At 42.6% G+C, this 26,581-nt stretch overlaps 1 protein-coding gene across 2 annotated transcripts; it reads right to left on the bottom strand.

Annotated features, from left to right (window-relative positions):
- Positions 1-84: 84 nt before the first annotated feature.
- Positions 85-26,075, bottom strand: radil (Ras association and DIL domains). 2 transcript variants are annotated; one of them, XM_087176924.1, is made up of 21 exons: positions 25,758-26,075; positions 23,234-23,338; positions 22,906-23,020; positions 21,171-21,675; positions 17,263-17,370; positions 16,601-16,716; positions 16,311-16,487; positions 15,514-16,222; positions 14,779-14,909; positions 12,894-12,931; positions 12,599-12,750; positions 12,321-12,433; positions 11,938-12,054; positions 10,863-10,986; positions 8,226-8,398; positions 7,640-7,790; positions 6,223-6,449; positions 5,327-5,669; positions 3,826-3,965; positions 2,889-3,028; positions 85-2,607 (listed from the first exon to the last, which is right to left on the bottom strand). In XM_087176924.1, exons 3-21 carry the CDS (start codon positions 22,987-22,989, stop codon positions 2,508-2,510), a joined length of 3,648 nt encoding a protein of 1,215 aa, XP_087033050.1. In that variant the 5' UTR covers positions 22,990-23,020; positions 23,234-23,338; positions 25,758-26,075; the 3' UTR covers positions 85-2,507. The 2 variants fall into 2 exon arrangements, with proteins under 2 accessions (XP_087033050.1, XP_087033049.1); XM_087176923.1 differs by lacking the exon at positions 17,263-17,370 and having other exon boundaries at positions 25,758-26,073.
- Between the last annotated feature and the right edge of the window lie 506 nt (positions 26,076-26,581).

Raw genomic sequence — 26,581 nt, 5'->3', positions numbered from 1 at the left:
TGACATATTGTCGGCCATGATGGGTGAGATTCCAGTCTGTCACACTGCAGTTGTTGTTTTGTTATATTTTTCAAAGCAGAAAAATGCAATTATCCAACCGTCTTTATTCTTAAATACCATCAATTTTAACAGTATAAATAATGACCAGAGAAGAATAGACATGCATGAGGTCAGTGTCATACAAACCTTGAAACGCACAAAAACAAAATTTAACTGCAAAGTAATGAACAGATTCTGAGTAAAACCAAACTGATGGGAAAAAAAGAAACCAAGCTGACTGAATGTGTTACGTGTGTGAGGAATAATTTAGAAATGAAAACATTAACAGGTTATAAAAAGACATTACAACAATAACAAAACCAACAACCACTTTCCTGCTTTCGCTTTGTTTACAATGTGAATTGAATCTCTGGGTTTTGGTCTCTTAGTCAGACAGAACAAGCTCTGGGCAACTGTGATGGGCATTTTAATAAGATTTTCTGACAATGAACAGACTAAATCATTTGAAGAATAATCAGCAGATTAACATCATGGAAACAATTGTCAGTTGCAGCCCTAGTCAACAAAAACAGCTGTCACACAGTCCTTCAGTCCCTTTGTTCGATTGGCTCCTGCAGCTGTGGGGTGTTCGCTCCTACAGAAGGGTTTGAATGTGATTCTGGACACAGGCGGGCAGGTGGTATTCTATGGGGATCTCTACGGAGCTGGGCTCAGGAAAGAAGAACAGCCGACGTAGAACTGACTAAGCATGGCTTTTTTTTTTTCTTGAATTAAGGACTTTTTCAGAGGTGACCTGTCAAGCCACTGTTCTAGCTGGGTCAGTACAGTATGTTAGATATGCTTCTGAGATTCACGTGTCCACCCTAAAACAAAGGAGATGAAAGGAATTTTGATGTTTTGTGCTCACAACATGGAGAAATTACTTCAAAATCCATCAGCAACCTCTTCTTCCAGAGGAGGTGTCCCTCTTACTCTGGAAAATCCACAGACTGAACAGTCTTCATTGGAACTTCTTTCCACGTAAAGACAAAGTTAATCCAGTAGACTGTCCAGTGTAACGGGGATACTGTTCTGGAAACAATTGCTGTTGAATGTTTTAAATGTAAATTTTCAATACTCCACAAACAAATTCCATTCACCTTCACTGTATGTTTTGAAGGCAGAAATCTCATTGGCAGACACTTTAATCCCTCGGGTGTAGTGACCCTTTAACGACCTGTGTGAATGGTAATATGCAGTTCTACAGATCACATCCTGTATTCGTATTCATTAAACTTAAGATAAATTATTAATGTTTAGAAAAGTGACACGGCCCATAGCTATGTCTCTCTCCTTTCAGAAAATACAGTTGCTTGTTTTCCCATCAGTATTTACTGACCAATATGTTTCACCAAAAAAGTTTGACTAGTAACCCCAAATGCAGTTTCTCTTTTTTCCAAACAGTGTGTGACCAAGTGTTAAATATTTACAAACAATTATTTACACCTCTTAGACCAGATACATACAGCATATACTCACAAGAGAAGTGTTGGTTTAAACACACCTGGATTGTGCATCAGAAACTCTGGAGTGAAGCACGATGTCTTAATGAACCAGTAATTAATAAACAATGTCCCACCACAGCTGCACATCTGCTGCGCAGGTCGAGCCTCAAGAGTTCATCTTTTGTCCAGTGGAGGTAAAGTTCAATGATGAGGTTAAGTGTGAACGGGGAGAGCTGGTTGTACGTCTGAACATTCTTGAGTTTGGCTCCTCTGCCGGCCTCGCCCACTCTCCAGTACAAAAGTCAACAGTCATACCGCAATGGTTTTAGTCTGATGAGCAGACGGTGATGATGCCGTGGGAGTCGCTAACAAACAGGTTTATAAAACATTCCACTCTAAAAGCACTGTGTAAGACATCCGGCTTTCACTGAGGTCGTCTCCATTTGTAAAGTACATTTTCAGTTTGTGTCCAACAGTCTCAGAGTCCCTTTGTCTGAGAGCTATTTTACCATGCTACTTAATGCCTGAATTACTAATACAAATTATTCTAAAATACAGGTGGAAAAAGTCCAGTGTGTACACATGCTCCAAGGGCTCACTGTTGAAAAATTAAAACCCTACAATCTACTGTGCTTTTAAACCGCATCAGACTGCATACTGGCTGGTTGGACCTCGCCCACCTCAAACACTGATTAATTAGGCAACTTTCCGTGCAGCATATTCCTTTGATGTCGCGGTGGGTTACAGATTCTGTCTGTCACACAGACCCTGTAGGAGTCAGCGTGAGGGAGGCAGGTCTGGCAGCTGTGGAGTCGTGGAGCGTCATCTCCAGTTTGATTGCTTGGCTTTGTGTTGTGCTGACATTAGGTTTCACATTCATATTTCATGCGGCGTATGTACGCACAGATGTGTGTTTGTGTGCGCCCTGTTCATCAGTGCACACATCTGTATCCCTCACTGTCCTACGTGTTGTGTGTGTGTGTGTGTGTGTGTATGCGTGTCTTAGCTGGGCAGTGGAGGTGGTCAGCAGGAGGAGGCACTGATCTTCTCTGAAACCTCGGGGTCGGACTTGGCTACCAGGAAACGTAGTCGACCTCCTCCCAGACGAATCAGATCCACCGCGCTGCATCGAGCACACAGGAGGAAGTAGAGAGAGAAAAACAGAGTCTAGTTACATGAAGCTCAGCAGAGACAGAGTACGGATGGAGGAGCATCACTGTCTGGGCTCGCACCAATCAATCAAAGTAATCAATTGGCTTAAGAGGCTGACAGCAATGGGTATGGTTAACATTGTGGGAAGACTGCTCACTCTGTCATTCATGTCAATATCAACCAGTAGTATCATAAATCTCCACCAGCTCATTGTTAGGGGCACAAACGGCACCACTGGAACATCCTCTGTACCTCTGGTAGTCTGCTCCTATCAGACTGGTCCCGTTCACTGCCAGGATGCGGTCTCCGATCCTCAGTCTGCCATCGGAGGCAGCCGGTCCTTCAGGGATCAGAGTCCGGATGTAAATCCCTGGAGCGTTGAGAGGAGTGTGCTGCAGGAGGGAGTAGTGTTGGTATGAGTACAGTGTGCATGTGTGGGTTTGGAAGTAATTGAAATACATTTTTACCGTAGTGATGGAAAATACTTGTCTCTTATTAGGTCTCCATTAAAACTTTAACACTTCAAAAACAGTGGTATAGAAGCTACAACAACAAACTGGCACTTTTGCTTAACTTCATCCATCGATTATCAAAATCATTTGCGAATCAATTAATGTCAGGTAACTGATTACAACAAATTGTTTCAGCACCAAAACGAACTAAATGAAAAATAAGAGACTTGACAGAGAAAACGCCACTTTGCTTCACATTGTCGGTTCTTCACCTCAACCTCGTAAATTATTTTTCATATATTTTAGTGTCATAATATTGTAATGAAGCTTTAACGTGTGTTCTGAACTTTGTTTTGACCGTTCTAGCTGATTGAGTGGAACATATAGTAACAGTTTACTTTATAGTTAGAAGTTATAGTTATGAATATAGTTAAACTAAGTGTTACACAATTTCCCAGCAAGCTCAATAATGTACTTTATACCACATATATAGAGAATATTTCTCAAAATACGGTCACATTGTATCATTACATATCAATATTAAGTTATTTGGGTAATTTGATTTACATCTCTTGGATCTGGCCTCAATGTCAATGTAGTTTAAACACATTTTTGTATGTTTTTTTTTCTGGCAAAAGTAGTAAAACCAAGCATTTCACAAGACAAAAACATACTGGTGAAAGTTGGACTGACAGGTAAGGTAAAATGTAATGTATTTTTAACCTGTGTCTACTCACCAGGCCATCAATGAGTCCCATTCCCAGTCCATAGGGTCCTTTGTCCAGTTCCACTACAAACACCACACATAAGTCATCAGGAAGGGGAGGGGCGCCAGGGGAGGATACAGGGAAAGGAAACTCACACCCACTAATACACCCTGCAGAGGACACGGACACCCGAACCCACAAACACACACACACACACACACACACACACACACACACGCACAGGGTCTCGCTATGGGGTCGGACAAACGAGAGGTTTTGCTGTGCAGAATAGACACACACATACACACAGATACTGAGACACATGCAAAGATGCAGCTACAGAGTAAATCTGACACACAAACGTGTTTCTGACAAGAGCCTGCAGATGTCACACTCATTACACTGTAAAAACAGCACAGGCGAGATACTGCTGTCATGTGAGGTACAGCTGACCAACCACTCGAACATTTTAACTACGGAACTGCACTGAAACTGCACGTTCAAATTTAAAGCTGCATTAATTGATTTTTGGCCTTTTTATGGTTAACATGTTAGCAGACAACTAGCTACTTACACATCCTGCAGACAGAGAGCAACTTTATCTCTGAGTGTAATCATGTTTCTGGACGTCTAATTTTAGCCGTCATTCTTGCCAGGACTTCCAACTCCTTAGAAAACGCATCTTTAACGCATGTTCAACATTCTTCTCTAGTTGCTAGATTTGTTTTCTGTACATTTGGTGCGCAGCAGACAACATACAGTGGGTTTATCAGTACTTGTTATGAAAAACAACTGCTTCCTGCAACTGGAAACAACGCTGATCACAGCACTACAGACTGAATCAAACAGAAAATGTGTTATTTAACCAATTGTATTAGCTAAAAGAGGCTAAAAATTCAGCTTTAAGTGAATTTAGAATGCCACCAATTTTCTGCCGTAACATATGCCTATAGTTTGTGTCCAATACAATTGATGCACTCTGTATATTGCATATTGGTAATATATTATGTAGGGATACGCCAAAACTTCATTAAGTGAAGTGGGTATTGAACACGACTCGTTAACATTAAATACAGTTTAATTAATGCTGTATAAACAATCAGTGTTTCCACTATGAGTTAAATTCATTCATCATTAAGTTCATGGCCTTATTTTACCTAACATAAAAATAATTCAGACGGGTTTCTCACAGTGAGTTATGTAGATTTTAAATTTGGGAAAAAGAGACCAATGGTACCATATTAGCCCTCAGTATCAGAAGGTGAGGTATCCGAATCGGTATTAGGAGAGAAAAATATGGATCCTTAATATGGTGTATAATGAACTGCAAGATTTAGACTTTCAGCTGCACATTTGGGGTGGACAAAATAACAAAAACACTATGTAATATGTGATTTAGTACAAATTTCCTGCATAAAAATACTACTTTTATGAGCCTTACAATATTTTGTGGCCTCAGATCGTGGTGTTCCATTATACTGCTCATGTGTTCCTGTTATTTTGTCCACTTCCTGTATATAATTCAGCCTACCCTCCAGTCCATTGGTGATGAGTCCGTTGGTCTTCTTACTATCTGCCACAGTTCTGCTGGTGCAGCCGTTTGTCTGGGTGTTGGGGCCTATGATTGGCCCAGGCGGCCCCCCTCCTCCTCCTCCTCCTTCCGGGTACAGCGGGGTGTTAGGAGGAGTCAAGAGGCAAGACGGATCTGGATTTGCTGTTCGTGGATGGTGAATGGTGCCGTTCCTTCTGAGGCTGTGTGTATGTGTTTGGCCTGAGGGTCTGTCCCGTCCTCTCTCTTCTACTGTCTCTGCCACCACCTCGTCCCCGGGACCCCCCGAGCGGGGACTGCTGTGGGCCGGAGGCAACAGCTCCCTCTGTGTCAGGAAGGGACAGAAAGACTTAAGAAGTCACTACGAGAGCTAAAGTTGCATTGATGCAGAGGAAGCCAATAGAAAGACAATAAACATTCCTGTTTTTCACCTATGGTAGAGCACTATACTAAAAGCTTTGTTCCTAGATGCACTTCATTTAGAGATGATTACAGTTTGGATGTATAACCATTTACCTTTTGGCATATTTGTGAATGTATATATGTTCCTGTGCGCACGTCTATGTGTATATATGAGGGTGCAGTAACACTAAGGATTATGGTCTAGTCAGCCGTTCCCACTAATTAGACAGCCTAAAGACTAATCAGATTAACCATGATTTAACCATGTCTAGGTTTCTGTGAGTGTGTGTGTATGTGTGTGTGTGTGGGTTGGCTGGAGTAGAGGGTTTTTGTCTTTCATTTATGGGATTATGAGGAACTCCTCAACAACCACAGCTGCTGAGGCACATGGCCTGGATTACTGCTAGGTGTGTGTATTTGACAATGCTGTGTGTGTGTGTGTGTGTGCGTGCGTGTGCGTGCGTGCGTCTTGTGACCTGCACGTCGGGCCAGTCGGCTGTGTTGGTTCCGTTGGAGTGTGTGTGCACACTGGGAGTGCTGGTGTGTGTTTGCGTCTTGGTGCGTAGCCCCCACAGGTAGTGGCGGATGTAGAGCAGCTGTCTGTAGATGCTGTCCTCCACACACTCGCTGTCCAAGTCCACTCTGAAGCCGGCGCTGGGCAACACTATGGGAGGGTGGTTCTCAAAGCTCTCCAGGAGGTCCACTGAAGACACACACAAACTGATGTTAACAGATGTACGCACACACTCATGCATACACATCTACATCATTAAGGGCCTGATACAGGATTGCTGTACAGCTGCTCCATCCACCTCTCACTCTTTCTGTTTTGCATCTACTGGTAATTCAGCTGCTTATCCAGGTTTCTGCTCACCGCCCTGCGTGTGAGGGTGTGTCCTCAACTTGTGTTACATAGCGCTTCGATAACCAAAAGACATGATAGAATTATGTAATGATGAACAACCACAATTGCTAAAATGCAAGTGAGCTATTTTTCACGTTAGAAAAATGCCCATGGGAAATTAGGTTTTGTAATTCATTACTGGTGTCAGAGGTAAATACAGCAGCCAGTCAGAAATGAGAAAGGAGAGCGAAGCTGGATAAGATGAATTACTTATACAATGATATAATTAACCAGGTTTTTCCAAATCTCCGTGTAATGGTTAATACTGTCTATAGATACACCTACTGTAGCCAAAACTAACGCAGGCTAACACAACAGTCCTGTAACTGTATGGTCACTTTTGAAGGCTGCAGTTTGTGGTGCTGTTGAACTGTATTTCATTTTTACAGAGATGTGTTTCTATTACCTTCATTGATGTACATGCAGTGGACAAAATAATCATAGAAACACCAGCCTCCAAAAAGAACCATATTTCAATGAAAAAGTTCAATGAAAATCTCTCTAAAACAAATTCAACACAAACTGAACATTGTAACCTTCATGAAGGGGGATTTATCAGGACAGGACTGTTATTTTCAGATGGGTGTACCTAAAAACTGCTGTGTATTTGTCTTAAATCCTGAACGATCAAAACAAGAACATGAATCAAAACCAGGATACTGTGCGTGTAAGCATAAAGTGTTTAACAGCAGACGCCCTTCAGAATGTAAACTAACCCAAACTGACATTGATTATAGCAAATGTCCTTGTTCTGATTCATTTGTAATTGTTTGTGCTCAATCTTCACCGACACCCTCCAGAGAGAAGCTGCACTACGGCCCGTTCACCATCGGACTGACGACCTTTAGTTCGAATGGGGCTGAGATACAGACCAATATATATTGTACCTACAGGCCAACCATAACAAGGGCTTTATGTTCCCATAATTCTATTGGCCACAAAAATAAAGTCATACAAACTCACTCACATCTATAAATTCACACGTGTACCTGTTCTGTATATGTAGGCCTCGTCCTCGCTGCTCGGTTGCCATGTTGGGACGGGGCCTATCTCTGCTGTGAGCTGGTACTGAGTGAGAATCCTGTGCAGCTGGACGGGTTTGAGAGTTGGGTGCTCACTGGACAACGCGCGCCAACTCAGCTGCAGACAGAGAGGGAAAAGAAGATGAGGGGAAAATTAATCAGAAGTCCTTTTGTAACACAGCTAAGTGATCAAAGGAGATGAGACAATTTTTGGGCAGTGACAGGTTGTAGCTGGCTGTGTGGTACAGAGGTTTATCTATCCATAGCTGATCAGTGGGACAGTTCTGCCTGTGTGAAAATTGCCAAATAAAAGCCAATCAAAGTTTTACTGTTCTCTGCTATTTATACTTGAAAGACCACAGGATTTGGAACCGCTTACCTCCATTGTTTGGGTTGATGAATCTAATCTTAATAAGGTAAGCTTTTCTGTTCGTTTTTCAAGTATTGCCACCAAATTAGCACTAGCTCGCAAACAACAGACAAACAATGATAACAAAAAAACAAAGACGGACAAATCGTCTGCATGATTGCAAGGGGTGTTTGTGTGTGTTACCTGTGTGAGCTGTTGTGGGGCTGTGGCCAGTATGGACACAGTGCTGTTGAGTTTGGTGAAGAATTTGTCGGCCAGATGTCCCAGACCAGACCTACTCGCCCACTCCATGACCATTCGCAAACATGCCTGAATCTGCAGCACCTTGGAGCGCTGGAACCAACCACGAGATGGACCTACACACACACGCACACACACGCACACACACACGCACAATTGTTAAGTTATTTCATCACAAACACTGCAGTAAATTTCTACTCTAGCGTTGCATGAGTGCACATCTGAGAGAGAGGCAGAGTAGAAGGGACTGTGTGTTTCTATGCATGTTTATGTGTGTATTGTACGGGAATAGAGAGATTAATTTTTAATTAAGTTGATATTGAAGTCAATGAAACAATAGCAACAGCCACCAGCCGCCGGCTCCTCGCAGAATACAAATCGAGACTGCTGCAGAAGGGCTGAGCTGGGTTTGTGTTTTACTGCATTCCTCACTGTCTAATCCCTCCTGTCTCTGTATCACATCAAAGAACTGAAAGAAGTTTTGAGGCAAGTTAAGCAGGCGATAACTCTAAATCTAGCATTTGTCAAGCAGGCATCCCAGAGTTTGTCAATCTGTCGGTACATTACCTCACTACAGCCGTAATGCCTTTTTAAGCTTTCCGAAATACCCCCTAAAGTGAGCTCAGGTCTCTGCTGGGCTTTGGTACTAACAATGACAAACAACTGGACTACAAAACCTCTTTTTTTTTTTCTTTTCTTTTTCTTTTCTCATACAAGGAGAAGCGAGCACATTTAGCTACTTTACATCTTCACTTCCTGTGCAAGTAGATACAAACAAGATGAAATACAAGTACTGCAAATACAAACATGTAGAAACATAGAACCACACACACACACACACACACACACACACACACACACACAATTGACAATAACTTAATGTACAAGTGATTATTTTTCTTATCAATGATCAATTTTCATATCTTCCAATTATTTTCATGATCAATTAGTGAATTGCCTGTTGTCCTCAACCCATTGCAAAGGCACTACTAGAACATTAGTATAAAGACAGACATTTCAAAGTGTATCAATAGGTTCTGTGGCTCTCTGACACCTATTTTTGTGTTTGTCCTCTTATAATTATATGAGAAGCAATAAAGTAGAAAAAAGAAATCAGGAGCTATCTGAGCAGAATAAGTAAATAAGATTCTGAATCTGGTCCGAGAATCAATGCTAGAGATCGATGAACATTGAGTATGTGCAGATGAATATTGGTCAATACTGGTCAGTACCAAAAAAACACTGAGATTTCATATTCAGTTTAATAGAAATTAGACATGACAGGAAGCTTCAGGCAGAGAATAAATCAGCAGCATTATGTTGAGACAGCTCCGACATAACTCTTCAAATATTCTACCATATGTTTTGGATGCACACACTCCCCTCTGTAATAGGCTTATGTCTAGGCATAGAGTAATCTACGTGTGAGGCATCGCAAGCAGACGAGACATCACTTAACCCCTTAGCCAAGGTGTCATAATGCTTCATAGCACCTTTAGACACAGAAAAGACACTGTGCACTCTCAAACCAACAGTCCAAACAACAAAGAGCTATCCATTATGATCTGTTTGCAGGGGGCGAGATGTCATAACACACTCGTACACACAATCAAACAAATCAATTACAGAGCAGAGCATCTGCAGCATGTTACATCTCTTCTTTTTGAATTCCTCGATCAGTCTTTTTTTCCTGAGTGAATGTGAGCAAGTGAACGTGCGCGTGATTTGCAGAAGGCCCGTTGCAAACGTCAGCGTTACCTGCTACAAACTCACTTCACTGTTACCATGGACACCATCAGCAATGAAATATCAATGAGCAACAAAAAAAAAAAAGGGGGAGAGAGGGAGAGAGCCAGATAGACAGGATGGGAGAGAAGGGAGAGGGAGGTGGGGATGAAGTGGGGGACAGGGTAGCCTCTGCATGAATATAAAGGTATTTCTCCTTCTCTCTTTGCCAGACATGTGATCTCTCCTGTCTCCACCGGCTAATGAAGACATATGGCGTGTGTGTGCGTGTGTGTGTGCGTGTGCGTGTGTGTGTGTGTGTGTGTGTGTGTGTGGCTGCAGATATAAAGTGAGGGTGTGGAGGTTGGAAGTGATGGGTAGTCAGACACCTACATATAACTGGTGGTAAATTACTGTTTTCTGTATTTAGACAAGGTAATGGACTATTAGCAAGGTCATCACAACAACTGAATGGCCTTCCAGCCCTTTACCCTTCACTCTGCCCTTAGTCGCCCCTCCCCTTCTCTATCTCCTCTCTCTCTCCATCCAACCCAACCTCTACTCCTCTGTGTCTCACCCCCTGATGGCCAGATGGAAGGAAGGAAGGCAGGAAGGAGGAGGAGGAGTAAGAGGGGGAGAAACAGAATGCAGTTAGGAGAAGGGCATTGAGGACAAATCTGGGTTAGTCTCTGTCAAAATGCTGACAAGGACACAAGGACACACACACTCTCTCTCTCTCTCTCTCTCTCTCTCTCTCTCTGTCACAAACACTAACAACTGTATAAATCCGGAGGGAGGTCTAATGGAAGAGAGAGTGTGAGTGTGCATGCTTTTTTTTTTTTTTTGTTGCCCTACCTTTGTCCATTAGCTGGTTAAACAGCGACACATTGGAGAAGAAGAAGAGGTAAGCAAACATCTGAGCCTGGATCTCCAGGTGGACCTGGTAGCCCTGCAAAAGCTCCTGGGCATTTTGAAACACCTGAACACACACACACACACAAGAAAATACATGTCAGTGTGTCAACATCACATTGTTGCTTTTGTCAATCATATATAGACAAGAATTATACATAATATCACATACTTTCACTATGCATCAGTGAAACTACACCCAAGTAAAATGTTCAAACCTAAGACTTTTTATGGAAATATTCCAGTGTCTTCTGCATCATGTCAGACACAGTTGGTATCTTTGCTTTGGGATCTCTTTAATATAAAGAACTGTTTGTATTAACCAGTGATGCATCAGCAGCTCAGAAAGTTTCAAATACTCGAACGGATTTTAGATCTGTTTTCATCAGTTTCTCTGTGAGGCAAGTGAACAGTCGAAACACATGGTTCCATTGTGGGGAAAAATGTGGACAAGAAACAAGAGTTTGGCTGTTCTGACCTTTGCAGATATTTGTCACCTCATGTGAGACAAGATTTCTTGCTGTATGAAGCAAAATAAGGACAGGTGTCAGCAGCCCACTCTGTCCTATGGGCCAGTGTGCCACTATTTATAGCAGAGAATATCCCTTCAGACCTAATTAATATTTAAAATTAGTTTTAGAATTTCTTTAAATTCATCCATGATCCCCTTAACTATTTCTGTAATTAAACGGAACATTATTGATTAATTTGTAGATTATTTTTCTGGCTAATCATTGTATCTTGTATCTACCAAGTTCTTCAGATTGTTTATTTTGTCCAAACTAAAGTCGGAAACTCAAATACTCAATTTAAACCACAAAACAGCAGCAAATGCTCATCGTTGAGAGATTCCCACCAGAGAATGATTGGCATATTTCCTTGATAAAAGTGATCAATCGATTATTAAAATTGCTGTCGATGCATTTTCTGCCAATTGACTAATTAATCAATCGACTAATTGTTTAATCACTAGCCCTAACTGCACTACAATACAGTATAAAAAACAAGACGTGCTTACCTGGAGAACCCTGCGTATAGGTTCAGGAAACCCCACACCTCCTTTCCAGCAGGGCTCAGAGCTGTCAACTGGGAATGGATTACAGTCCAACAAACCTGGTAACACTACATAAAGAGCCTGCACACACACACACACACACACACACACACACACACACACACACAAAGTTAGTCATACTCTTACCTCATCTAGTCATAAATTGTGTGTGTGTGTGTGTGTGTGTGTGTGTGTGTGTGTGTGTGTGTGTGTGTGTGTGAGACAACTCAATCAGATCCTCTGTGTAATGAGGGTCTGTTATTATTCATGTAGGCCAGTTTTAAAAACAAGATAAATAATGTCTTCATGATTAGGAGGATGGCGCTGTTGCCACCGTGACAGATTACCTTGGTGATATAGTAGACACATTGTTGGAAAGTGTACATGATCACTTCTTCCAAGATAGTCATTGCCTCCTCATTGGCTGATATGGTCGCCGATAGCAACGACTCCTTTGACCCTACACATGGATGACAGAGGCAGAGGCATATTTAAGAGATATATACTGAGAGAGAGGGAGTGTTGCAGCCTTATCAGTATCTACTGGATGTCAGTGTGAGTAATGACTCTTCAGCCAAGTTGTTTCCACGCTCATCATTCAGACTGTGTGTGTCTGTGTGTGTACCTTGCAGTGTCTCTATGCTGTGTGTGTACGCTGGTGCTCTTTGCTGTATAAAGTAGAGGATCTCGATGGAGTTGGACATCCAGAAGAAGATGGTCTGCAGGTCTGGGATCAAGTCTGAGATACTGAGCAGAGACAGGGAGGCCGGGTCCTGGCTACATAGACACACACACAGAAACAGTGGTGGGTTAAACACAGTTAGGTAGACAGACTGACAGACTGGACACATCGACATACACTGTACAAAAAGCACACATGCTCTCTTTCTTTCTAACACAAGTCGGAAAACAATACTCACTGCTGAGCTTGCTTCTGAGCCAGCTCCTTTGTCTTCTCCTGAAAGGCGCACACACACACACACACACACACACACACACACAGCAATTAAGTGCTCATTAAACTTTTAGGATGTGCGTAGGAGAAGCACACTTCATGACGCTATCACTAACCTGGCGAGAGAAATACTGCTATCATATATACAAAACCTTGCATGCTCACAGTGACACACATTGATAATTACCTTGTGCCCTATTGGCCTAAATATAATATTACCCTTATTATAAATACAATAAATAATAAAAACACCCTTCAGGAAAGAAAGTACCCACACCATTTTATACAGCAAATCCCAGATATTTAAATAACGCTAACTAACAAAACTGAATTTGACTCAAGATTACATCAGGATCGGCCAAATCATTTCCTGATATTTACCAGCTTTTAAACAATAATAATAATAATAATTTGTGTAGCATTTTTAAAAGACTTACAAAGAGCTTCACACAGATAAATCTAGGATAAACTATTAAAACACAACAAAGCAAAACAAACATAAACAGACAAATTTACACAAAGACACAAGTACAAAATAAGCTCCACGCACCAAATGACAGACGCTAACAGCAAGTTGTAGAGTGTAACATGAAAACGCCAATCTGTACAAGTGTGTTTTGAGAAGGGACTTGAGGGTAGATACCTAATTGGAAAGCCTACGGTCCTCTGGCATAGTGTCCCAGAGTCGGGCGCTTTGATAGCGAAGGCTCTGTTATCTCTAGTTAGCCACCTTGATCTACGGACAGCCAGGAGATCCGTGCCAGAGGAGTTGGGCTCATAAACAGCAAGGAGTTCAGAAATATAATTTGGGGCCTTTGAATGTTATTAGCAACATTTTCAAAACAATATTAAAATGAACAGGTAGCCAATGATAAACATCCTCGCTGCTGCAGTGTGAACCAGCTGCAGGCAAGAGAGAACTTTGGCTCAAGCAAGAGTAAATATGGATATGGAGATAAAAGTGCGGGTGACTTTCTTCAGGTCAGTAGAGGATAAAAAAGACTTAACTGATTTGAGAGTCAAACTGTACTCAAAATGTTTAACATATAGTCTGCCAAGGTTATTGTGGATTGAATCTTTGACATCCAACATTTACCTGAGGCAGTTTATAAGGTTATTTAGACTGCTGGTGTCGGCCACTGTTAAAGGTACATATAGTTGGGTGTCATCTGCATAAAAGGGACATTTTAGATTTACAAATAACATCCCCAAGTGGAAGCATGTTTATTGAGAATAACAATGGACCTAGAACTGAGCCTTGTGGCCCGCTGCATGTAATTTGGGCTGTGGAAGATGAGGGATTACCACCTGAAACAGAGAAAGTCTTATGGCTCAGATATGATTTGAATCAATGAAGGGACTTCTTAAGGTGATTGATCGACTGAGCCTTTGGTAAGTCGTGTCAAATTCAGCACCAAGGTGAAGTAGTATCAGAACCGAGCAGTCACCAGCATCAGTCACAATCAATAGATCATTAGCAACACTCAAAATGGCACTTTCTGTACTACGATGAGATTTAAACTCAAATTTCTCCAAAATGTTATTTTTATTCATGATTAAATAATAATTCAGTGAATCAATAATAAAAAAAATAAAAAAAAAACAATATGACAAGAGGTAGCCAAGTTGTTGCTACAGAAATTGCTCAATTCATGGTTTAGGTAGGAGGTGAATACTGTGTGTGCCTGTCTGTAATACAGTTCAATACAAAAGAAATGCAACCCTGTTTAACTATTCACCTGACCTGACACGGCTGACTGGTTTCCCTCCACATGGGGTCATCTTAATGACCAAAGCACCACAGAGACCGAAAGACAAACATGGAGACAGTTAGACAGGCAGACACTGACCCATGCGATGGTCTGAATTCGCCGCACGATCTTGAGCAGCAGTTTTCCAAAACTCCCAGGTGGGAAGGTTGAGGCAGAGTGTTGTATGCACAGACACAGCAGGTAGGCTGGTGTCAGCTTATGGTCGTCTCCTAGGAGAAACACACAGGTGTAAAGGATCACATCAGCCCGGTTATGAAAGACTCAAATGTCATTTTTCAATGGATTGATTCTATATTCACCATTTGATTTCTATAACCTTTGACAACAAAAAGAAAACTGATGAAACGGGGCTCTTACATTGATTAATGCTCTTCTCACCATTTTTCCTTAGCTCTCTTTTTTGTTTCAATATTAAGGGTGACTGCGCCCAAATCCCTGTGTGATGAACTGTACCTGTGTATTTTATTTACAACCTCATCCCAGCCCTCATTTTGTTGTTCTGTAGCTCATGTTGCAGAGATACATTAAAAAAATTTTTTTTAAAAATGCTTTGTGCACCAGAAATGAGATTTTATGCACCTCCTCCGTATCGTTCTGTCAGCAGAGATGAGACATATCTGAAAAACTGGGCAAATAAAACCCAAACTATCTGCATGGCTAGATACTACTAGAGGTAAAAACATCATTTTTTTGTAATTTGGGTGAAATTAAATTTTAATTGCAACACAGTACATCAACTGAGATTAAAAAAGTCTGTATTGTGTGAGTCTACTGAAGTTTTGTTTCCTACATATTGTAAGTCAGATCACACACCTCCAGGTTCTATGAGGGACACGATTCTGTTTAACAGCTGGTCTTCATGAGCCTGGTCAAACTCCAGCTGTAGCCTCCTTTTCTGACCTCCCCCTCCTCCTCCTCTTCCTCCTCCTCCTCCTCCTCCTCCGCCTCCTTCCCCTCCTGTCAAACTAAGGGGTCCTCCTGCTGTTGTCCCCCCGCTGCGGGGTTTCACCAGGTGGGGTTTGAAGCTACGTCTGACTGCCGGAGCACTCGACACCTGGGCTGCTCTGTCCTTCAGCACAGAACCACACATCTTACAAGTCTGAGCCCCGCCCTCTCCTTCCTCCACTCCTGCATCGTAAAGCTGCCCCAGGGTGCGAAGGCGTGCCAAGGTCTGAGCAGGCAGAGGCTTAGCACCCGTGGGGTCCTTGTACAGGAAGATGTAATGCGCTCCGAAGGAGAGGAGGTCACCGTGTCGCAGCGTGGTGGAGCGCTCGCAGCGGGAAAAGTTCACCAGAACGGTGGCGTGGAGCACAGGCTCAACTGCAACACAGAACCGCTGACTTTCCGCCAACTCCTCTCCCTTGTTGTTATTGTTGGCATGGCGACGGGGAGCGGGGACTCTGCGCAAGCGGCAGTGGAGGGGCAGGATGTCAGGGGAAAACAGGCAGATGTTGGGACGAGCTGATGGAGTCTCCTGACCGACTGTGTGCTGCTCTCTGTTCAGCAGGTACACCAGGCAGTCCTGCAACACACAACATGACTAATGTCACAATATGATCAGAAATATCAGAGGTCTGGAACAGCACACATCTTCTACCTACTATCCTCACCTGCCGATTGTATCCCTGCAGCAGAAGGAGATGTGGCGACTGGTACAGAGAGTGCCTCACCCCTCCCTGACTCCCCTCCTCTTTCCTCCGCCCGCTGGAGGCCACTTCTCGTTCCCGACCCCTTAAGGGCCCTGGCAGGGTGGAGTAATAACGCTTGGGCTCGTCTCCTACTCCCAGCTGAAAAGACACACAGAAACACACAAGCATTCAGGACCTAAGCCAGGCTGATAACAAGTCCCATGAATAATAACAATCAATCATCCTGACTAAGCTTCAATGGGAGGCCCCACCTGGTTGAGGCTGGTTTCACTGAGGCTGCGGCAGAAGGATGAGTTGCTGGAGCGGGGCAGGGTCAGTGTCCCCTTCGCCCTGTTCCTCTGGAGCTTACGAGCTTGGGCATTAATATCTACAGGATGGCAGAGAGGAATAGCAAGCGAGAGAACAGGGAGGGAGAGAGAAGGGCAAGAGGTAGAACGGGTGGAGAATAATAATAAGGAGCAAAAGGAGGAAGAGGAGCAGGGAAAGAGAAGTTGAGGACACAGAATAAAAGAAATGTAAAGTGTGGAAAATAAAAAAGAAAGTGTACTTAAATGTCACATGCACCGTTAGAATGTAAGACTGACTCATGAGTGAAGCCCGGATTAAGTAACGTCTTAGGAACAGTCATGTGTGAACCGAGTGGAAACTGAGTAAAACCAGTCAGATGAAGTCAATGGCGCTGGATGAGGCAGCACATGTGGCTGACAACAGTGAACCTGATGAAAGGTGAACTCAGCTGCTCCTCATGGTTTCAGTCGGAGGACTTTGAGGCCATGCAATGGCTCACACAGATTGACACACACACTCACACTGGTTGAATCACTGGCAATGGGTGTGGCACTGGTGACAAGGCAGGTAGAGGTGGTCTCCATGGCAATGACTGACAGCCACCCTACCTGAGGCCAGTCCCCACCTTTAGAGCTGGACTGTACCACTCGACCAGACCGTAGGGGGGAGCTCCTGTGTTTGCCAAGCCCGGACCGACCCATTAGAGCCGCCAGGAATTGGGGGGTTTTGGGCCCTACAGCAGGGTGGGAGGGGTTAGGAGGGGGAGGGCTGAGACAACACCCCCCCACCAAGACACCAAGCACAGAATAACTCGCATAAACACACACACACACCAGCCGCACACACACCGCTAGACATGCAAGCACTGTGGAGCAAAGAGGTCTGTGACGCTTCTAGTGAGTCACTCCACCAGTTGGTAGGAAGAGATACACGGTTAAAGGTGTGAGGTACAGGATTTTCCTCCTAACATATCACCGTCAAATTAATAACTTTAACATTTGGTCTCCTTTGTGCTTTCATGTGAGTCAATTTAGGTTGTTTTTTTTTGTTGGGGATGTAGAATATTTCACTTACAGATGATAATATAATTAATTTGGCTGTGATGTGTTCATGTGTTTAATGAAAATCCTACAGTACCTTTAAAGTGCTATCTCGTCATAGAAAGTGTATGTGGGAATACACACAATTCACAAATGCAGGTGCACGCTCACATATACACCAAGGGGAGAAAAAAGGACACAAAGTTAGAGACAGAAGAGAGAACGAAAGGGGACTCAAGGGTATGTGACCTTGTAAACACTATAACACAACAGAGAAAGGGGTTAGTGTGAAAATTTAAATATGTGTATTTATATGTATTAGTTTATCCCGGAAGACTTTCTTTGCTGTGATTGTCTTTTGTTGATATTTTCAGATGCTAAACAGAAAGGTATAAGCTGTTTAACTGTGTTTGCGATGTTTTAAAGCACATTTAAAAAAAAAAAAAAAAATGCTTTTAATGAGATGGGTAAGGCTGGGGATAATCTATATTTTACTAAATGTAAACAAATCAAGTCTGTGTTGCCAGAGCCTGATATAGTTTATTTCTCTGTGCTGATGAGCTCCAATTTCATAAAAAGAACTATTAAAAATACATCACTGAGCCACACTGTTGCACTGGGTGACATCTTCCCACATACATCATCCTGCCGTAAATACTTAACCTGCACACCAAATGTGTCTTAATCTGCCGTTTAAAATAGTCCCCAACAAATGCATAGTCTAAAACTGCAGCAACGCGCTGTTTTAGGAAATTACAGAAACCTACAAGAACAGTGGAAAAAGGGGTTTCTGCGATAATACACTTAACAAAAAGTAGGGATCCGTTACGAGCAGAAAAGTGAGAAAACATTTAATAAGATGTATATGCGCACAAGCACGCATCTACGGCACGGACAATGTAGGGAGGTCAGAAAGAATTTGAACCTAACTTGGAAAACGTGATGGAACCATGGCATTTATGTTTATTTGATCTATAAATTGAGGGAAGCTACAGTTCTCATTGATCCACACAGATGGTGTTTTCACCTGCCACAATGTTTGGTCACTTCACATCCTTGATGGACGTCATAGTTTATTTGCTAAATCTGTTTCCATTGCACTTTGTTGTATTCTGCTTTTACTGACATGCCAACTTTTCCACCTTAACCAAACGTAAACTAACTTTTTTTTTTTTTTTTTTTTGCAATAACCTTACTTTTTTGACTTTTTTTTGGCAGAAATTGAAAATACACAAATATTGAAATGTGCATTCACAGTTTTGCTGCGCGAAGCTGAATGAAGATCACAGACAAAGTCTTCAGTCAGTCTTTCGCGATGCGTTTATTGCACATGTTCATATCACGATGATGATGACATTAAGCTTAATCGGTGAGCACTAGTATTAACATGCGTCTTCAGTGATCCGATCACAAGTGGAGCTCTCAGTTCGTCAGTTCACACCTTAAACCTTAGACCTTAAAATGCGCCTCCACATGCGTTTCAATTGACCGCTTGTGATCGGATCTCACTTCCAAGTTTTATATACAAATAACCAATCTATGCCCCACTCGCTCTCTCACACACACCGACACTAACACACACTCACACACACACAAGCATTAACAACGGACATGCGAGATCCGATCACAAGGGGTCAATAGAGACGCATGTGGAGACGCCAGGTGTGAACTGACGAACTGAGAGCAGTCCACTTGTGATCGGATCACCTGAGACGGATGTTAATACCAGGTCTGAACAGGGCCTATGAAACTGTGGCGGGACTAATTAGACTGTCAGAGGACGTCAGTAGAGTAGGCGGCCCGTCAATGTGGACACGTGGCCCTGACTACCCGAGAGATCGGATCTCAAATGCGTCCTCGATGCTTCTTGGGTGCGTTCACACCGGGGTTGTGCCGATGGACGATGGTATCAGTGATCGACGATCCGTTTTCCCATGAATGTAGTGACTTATTTTTTGTAGTATTAAATTAATACTAAATTGAATTTGCCTGCCGCAGTTTAACATATATAAGTGAAGTCGCTCACAGGGTAACGTAACGTTTACGTAACACACAGGTGTAGAGCTGCCAGAGCCACCGGAACAGGTGAAATAAAATATCCACAGTTCACATAATCTGGGTGATATTTATATACATTTTAAGCACTTGAAGATCTGATCATCACTAAAGCGTGCGTCATGTAGAGAGCTAATGAAAACAAATCAAATAGTCAAAGTCGTCATACTGACATTTAGAAGAAGAAAACAAACAGGTAGATAGAAACGTGATTGGGAGCTTGTCTAAAGCATCATGGGTTTGGTTTCATGGGATTTGTTGACCATTAGAAAATGCAGAGCACCACCAGCCTTATCCGTTCAGGGTTTCATGCTTTTACGGGTTACTTTGTTAATTGTCTTCTCTTCCATCTGAAAATGATACCGCTGCATCACACAAGAATAAAACACAGTAAAAGAGATTGCTGACTGACTCTCTACCACAGATGTTGACATAGCAACCAGTAACCCTGGCATGCCTCGTGAGAAATGTTAGTGTTGCTGGAAAGTGCGATCTCTGACAGTGACGCTGAAAATACTTGCTCTATCGCTCTGAACACTCTTGTTCTCTAACTGGGTGTTTGTGAATTTCTTCAACAGGATGCACAGGGATGAGTGTGTGTGCATGTGTGTGTAAATGGAAAACTTTTCATCAATCAGTAAACCAATTTCACATAAAGGTCACTGCATGATTCCTGAAGAGAGACACACAGACATAGATTCATATTACTGCAATGCAGATGTAAAGTCACAACAGTTGTTTTCCTGAGTTTTTGCAGTGTGTTATTATCTATTGAAATCTATCTACAAAATAGAGTCAGTCTCTCAGGGAAACTGTAATATCACTTAAGAGTTCACAGTTCAGGTGTGAGCCAGTACAGTTATGTGCAGGTACTTTAGCATGAAAGTGAATATCACCTCCCTCAAGTAGAAATGTGTCATTCATATAAACACCAGAGTGTCCTCACTGATCCACACCTCTGGTTGCAAAGGATTCAGCTTTCACTCAATCAATCGACCAGCTGTCCATGCATTTCTACTGCACTGTTTGTGTGTGTGTGTTTCTTTAAGTGTTCGACTGCACTTGTGAATGTGTGTCTCTCTAAAAGAAACCCAGATGAAAAACTGTCTTCACAGATCAGCAGCTCCATATACAACAAACATTGGTAATCACACAGAAATGAAATTTTCTCCATGGGATAACATCTGACAAAAGCTCTGATACTGCATCTCCACACACACACACACACACACACACACACACACACACACACACACACACACACACACACACACACACAATCACTGCAGAGGAGCTAACGAGCTGTGCTTTTCTGCTGAGTTTGACATGTTAAGAAAGAAAGGGAATTAGACCAGCTGCTGTGTGTGTGTATGTGTGTACCTGTCTGTCTATAAATATATGTGTGTGTGTGTGTGTGTGTGTGTCTCTGTCTCCTCACCAGCAGTGATGGTATCCTTCTCCTTGGCGTTGAGTTCCTCCACCTCTGCTCTCCTGCGCAGCTCAAATCTGCGAGCGTGTCCTTCTCGGGGTTTCCACAGCTCTTGGAGCAGCAGCGGCTTTTCATTGTCCCCCAGTGCACGCAGGCATTCAGTCCGCCAGCCCCCTCCTCCTATCCCCCCTCCCCCCTCCAAGTGTCCGATCACATCGCACAGGACATAAGAGTGGGCAGCATCCTTGTTGAGCGAGTAACGATCGAGTGCCTCTTTCACCAGCTCCTGCGCACTGGAGCGTGGCGTGGCCAAGACGCTCTTGTAGTTGGCACCAGCGCAGATTTCATCCCCAAAAATCTTCAGCACCCCAGGGGCCGAGCTCTGTGTGGACAGTTCAGCTGGGTCATCCGCCGGTCGCTCCGGGGGTTCAGTTGTTGAACGCCGGTCCCCACGGGTGTTTGTTCCAGTTTCTGCTGGAACACGGTCTCTGTAACTAAGAGTGCGGTACAGGACCTGATGAACAGACAGACAACAACGACTTCACTGTAGGGCCACAGTGTAACAGACAATATGTCCAGTATATGCCTCTTGTACTACATATTAAAGTCAGTTCAACCAAATCACAAAAAACATTTGCCTCTTATGGTGTCTAGCCATGCAGATTGCTTTGTTTTAGGGCTGCACAATATGCACAGAAAAGAAAAATATATGCAACTATATTGGCATTTCATTTTCACTTTAACAAATTCAAAAATGATGATGATGTGATTTTGTTGGGTCTTGTACCAAACAAACTACACATTTGTAGGCAGGTCATAAGTGTTGCAGCACCACAACACTAATGGTGCTAAAAAAAAAAAAAGCACAACAATGTGACACATTTTTCCTTTATCAAAAATATTGCAGCATTTTTTGCAGCTCCAGCGATTTGGATATTGCACTTGGCCATATTGCGATTAATTGTGCAGCTCTACTTTGGTTTTATTGGCCATGGTCTGGAAACATCCATCTCTGTCATTTCTGCCAACACCAAATGTCACATCTCAAAACCACAAATGTCAACCTCATGGTGGCGCTAGAGGGAAAGTCAGTAGGATTCATCCTCCAATAACCATGAATGTTCATGAAATCAAATCTCAGTCCAATTTCATGGCAATCCATCCAACAGTTGTTCCCATATCTCAGTCTGCACTAAAGCGGTGGACTGACCGACACTGTAATCCCAAAAGCCACAACACCAGCCTGACAAAACAAAAATCATATCTTTCCAAAAACAGTATCACAGTTACAGTCAACAACCCATTTTAACCTCACAAAATAAACCCAAACTATTTACATGGATAAATAAATAACACTAGAGACAAATGAGAAATGTGTTGTGTTTTTTTTTGGTAACTGAACTTACCATTCATAATGTGTCATACAACATATTTAGATATAGTGCACATCCAACCACTTCAGTAAATACTGCATATACACACACACACACATACATATATATATATATATATATTTATTTATTTATTTATTTATTAATACGTTCATTTACTAGCATGTGTTTGTTTTCACTCTCTATTTTGACCTCTGTTCAACTAGGATGGTCCGTTGAGATTGAAAGAGTTCTGATCAAAGTGACAGAGTGTGTGTGTGTGTGTGTGTGTGTGTGTGTGTGTGTGTGTGTGTGTGTGTGTGTGTGTGTGGGAGAGAGAGTGAGTACAGTCACTTCTGGACCTCACTGTATACCTGCGTGAAGGTCCTGCTCTGGCGCTTCAGGCGGCTCTTGGACGGTAGGGACATACTGGCCCCAGAGGAAGAACCGTAGAACATGATGCTGCTGTTTGTTTCACAGACTCCACAACTGGTGAGCAAGGACACACATTTCAAAATCTTTACAGAGGCAGCACACACACACACACACACACGGCTACATCTTACACTTACTTTTGGAACATTTGTAGATCTGGAAAGTAAAGAAAATCTACTCTAAATCTATTATGGAATATGTATCCACCACAAACAGACCACGATTAATAACAAAAACTGTGTGCATGTGAGTGTGTCTGGCCAGTACCTTGATGCAGTTACGAAATGTCACCTCTATGTGCAGCAGCACCAGGTAAAAGTTTAGAGTTGCGCGTCAGATGCTTTGCATTTCATTTCACTGTCACCTTTCACACTGGAGAAGGAAAAAAGACAATAGTGATGTCAGTTTACAGAAAAACTGAAGCCTCCCTGTGAAGTTATCGATCACTGAGGTAACTTTTTCTCCCCAGATCCTTTGGGATTCAGATAATACTGCTGTGGCTTTCAGCTTTTTAATGATTCCTTGACTGAGCTAAGCTGTTTTCACACCAGAGTCCAAACTGCAAATCAACATCATATTACTTGCCAAACACATTTCCTAACCTTGGTCTGTTGGACCCACTACAGACTTCTGGGCCCAGACAGTGAAGAGCTCAGATCAGGATCATGAAATGTGGATTTTTGTGCTAAAACAGGCACTTTTTAAAAATCCAGTTGTGTCTGTATTCGATCAGAGAAATTATATATTAGGGCTGCAACTAATGGGTATTCTAATTATGAATTAATCAGATGATTATTTCCTTGATAAATAGATTTATCATTTGGTGTTTAAAATGCACAATAAACTTTATGATTAATTGACTATCAAAAATGGTTGCAGATTAATTTCATGGCGATCAACTAATTGTTGCGGCTCTATTATGTATTCCTACACTGACCTTCTACTTCACACTTTGCATTTATTGGATGAACCAGTGTTTCATCTTGCATCATTTAAGAGTTCTGTATTCACCACTACTGTCAGTTTGTTATTTCTAGCAATAAGAACATGTGAACTTATGACCACTTCTGTGCTTACTTTCAAATCCAGTGATTATGAGACACATTTTTTAGAACATGGCAAACAACTTTGCACTTTACAAATGCACAATTTAGAGTTGTCTGCCCTCTGTTTTGGCTTTAAAAGGGTTCATAGACCTGACTTACATATATTCTAGGGCTACAGCAAATAACTATTCATTATCTATGAAGAAATCAAGTACATTTTTTAATCAGTCAATTCAATGTTTTGCCTATAAAATGTCAGAAAATAGTGGAAAACACCAATTATGAGTTAGTAAAGCTCATGGTGGCATCTTCAAATGTTTGGGTTTGTTGAACAGTCCAAAACCCACAAATCTTTTAATTTACACTGATATAAAACAGAAAAAAACAGTAAATTTTCATTTCAGATGCTGAAATCAGCAAATATTTGTCATTTTTTGTTTGACAAAGGACACGCATGATGAAACTATTATCAAAGTCTTTCCCTATATTTTTCTGTTTACCGTTTAATCTCTGCTCAGCTCATATATTTTTGTATTGCTACATTGTTTGTCAGTTTTTTAAGTGCATTTTCATGCCAGCTCTGTTGTAAAATTGTAATCCATAACATGGTCAAAGATGCATAAAGAAAAAAGATAAACTCTGTGTCTGCCTGCATCCAGGTCACGCATTTCTACCTCCATAAAAAGGGCTGTTTCCAGTCCATGTCCCCACAGATGGTGAGTCACACTTCACTCTTGGCTTTGGATGAACTCTTTTGACCGATGAAGACTTTAATGCTGGTTACCTCAGGAACATGGTCTAAACATTTACCAGGAGACTTGCCATTAGAAGAAAGCTCATGCAGTGTGCTTCGATTTGCAACTTGTGCAGTTATTCACCTTTATGGTATACAATTTATTTTCAGCAAATATTTGGCAATCAGCCTAAAAGGTGTTGTTCGAGCTGACTCTGCAAGCACTGGTGGGATAACGTGACTATTTTAAATGCCTGCTAATCCACAGTAATCTGGCTACTTGGCCGCAGTTAACTCAATCCTGGGACCAACAAACCCCTCCTGCACCCAATACACACAGAGAGAAAGAAACAGAGTGAGGCCTAAATTTTGCATGGTTGGTTGTATTTTGTGACCCTAGGAGGTTGTGTTACATTTGGTAACCATGTCACAGAGACTACAACTTCTCCTGCACCTTTTGACTCGCAGTTTGTCCTTGTCTGGGCTACGAGAAGGTCAGAATTAAACACTGCGTAAGGAAAAGTGGACACCTATAACAGGCTGGATAGTATTAGGCAAAGCTTGTGGTTACTACGGGTCTGCCCTTTATTTAATGTCCGTCCGTCTGTTTACGATTTTGGGCTCAGTGGTCGTCAGTAGCAACCGCCGTAGCAACAAAAGGCAGGAAGAAATCCTCAGAAATTAATCCGCTGATGAGTCGCCAGGCGCGGCACTCAAAGCTACCAGCCCGGCCTCTATCGGTCAGCAGGTGTGTCTAATTTTTGTACACGAGCCCGTCACACTCATCACATGAATTATCAATTAGCTTATAGCTTGTTTCGTCACCTAAACAACACTCAACAAAAATTACATAAAAAAAAAAAAATGCTGTGTTTAATTATGAGAGTGCTTCAAGATGTTGCGCGTTTGCCCCTAAATAAAATAGGTCCTGGAAAAGTTGAGGTGTGAATCCAGCAGTGACAAGCCCAGTCCCCTGAGGGCTCTCCTGGGTGTCTGTTGCGTTAATACTCACGCTGCCTGCAATGCGTGGCTCCATAGTGCTGGGGAATCCTTCTTGGCTTGTCTCTTATTCCGTCTCCCCTACAAGAAAATCCCCGGTATAACGGGGAGAAAAAAAAAAACACCCTGCTGCCCTGTTCCGAGCGACACACCGCTGTCCGGGGCTCCCACCCACATCCCCAAAACAGCCCCGTTAACTTGGACGACAGCCACCCGCTGAGTGCTCCTGCTTCTGTACGCGCATCTCCGCCGAGTGTCTAGCAATGCCCACTGCCTCCGGCAACCGCATTCCCACATTCTCAGCGGTTCACTGCCGAGCCGCGACGGAAACACCCGAGCTCTCCGCGCTGCTTCACCTCGGCGCACCTGCTCTGGCGCCCGAGTAAGGGGAGAGGACTCCGCCTGGCGGACACTGGCGGTACGGCCGCTACATGTGCATGAAGGCTCTGGCTTATGGTCCAAACTGGTCAATGTTAGATACTTCCTCCAGGCCATTTCCACGATACACATCACTAGTTAAAAATGTTAGAAGACCACTTTTCAGTTTTTGTTGAAATTCTCTCTTAAATTAAAGCATATAACAATTAAACAACAAGAGATATAAACAAAAACAAATCATGGGATTGTAACCCTTATTTCTTGGTTGGTAGCGTTCTCCTGTCTCTCTGGGCAACAATTTTCTTTTAGCTGTAATCACCACCGACACGGCAGGACTCGTCTTTGTTCTCCTCCCTTAGCAGGACACGTGCAACTCATAGACTGTCACATTCACACCCGTCCCCCTGCAAACAGTGGCAGGTGGGAACCAAAGGTGCTCCACACTACAGGGGATGGAAA

The sequence above is a fragment of the Seriola lalandi genome, unplaced genomic scaffold, assembly GCF_002814215.2.
Source record: "Seriola lalandi dorsalis isolate HSWRI2012SDOR001 ecotype SW California unplaced genomic scaffold, Sedor1 jcf7180002054574, whole genome shotgun sequence".
Taxonomy (NCBI): domain Eukaryota; kingdom Metazoa; phylum Chordata; class Actinopteri; order Carangiformes; family Carangidae; genus Seriola; species Seriola lalandi.
This window is presented reverse-complemented; position numbering and strand designations above follow the sequence as displayed.

What these genes read in the sequence shown, in the direction of transcription:
- radil (XM_087176924.1), bottom strand. Translation starts at nt 22,989, where the DNA reads ATGTTCTACGGTTCTTCCTCTGGGGCCAGTATGTCCCTACCGTCCAAG. An exon ending in CCGACTGGCCCGACGTGCAG is followed by an intron (nt 5,670 to 6,222) that starts GTCACAAGACGC and finishes TTCCTGACACAG; the next exon opens with AGGGAGCTGTTGCCTCCGGC. An exon ending in ATAGGAGCAGACTACCAGAG is followed by an intron (nt 2,608 to 2,888) that starts GTACAGAGGATG and finishes TGCTCGATGCAG; the next exon opens with CGCGGTGGATCTGATTCGTC.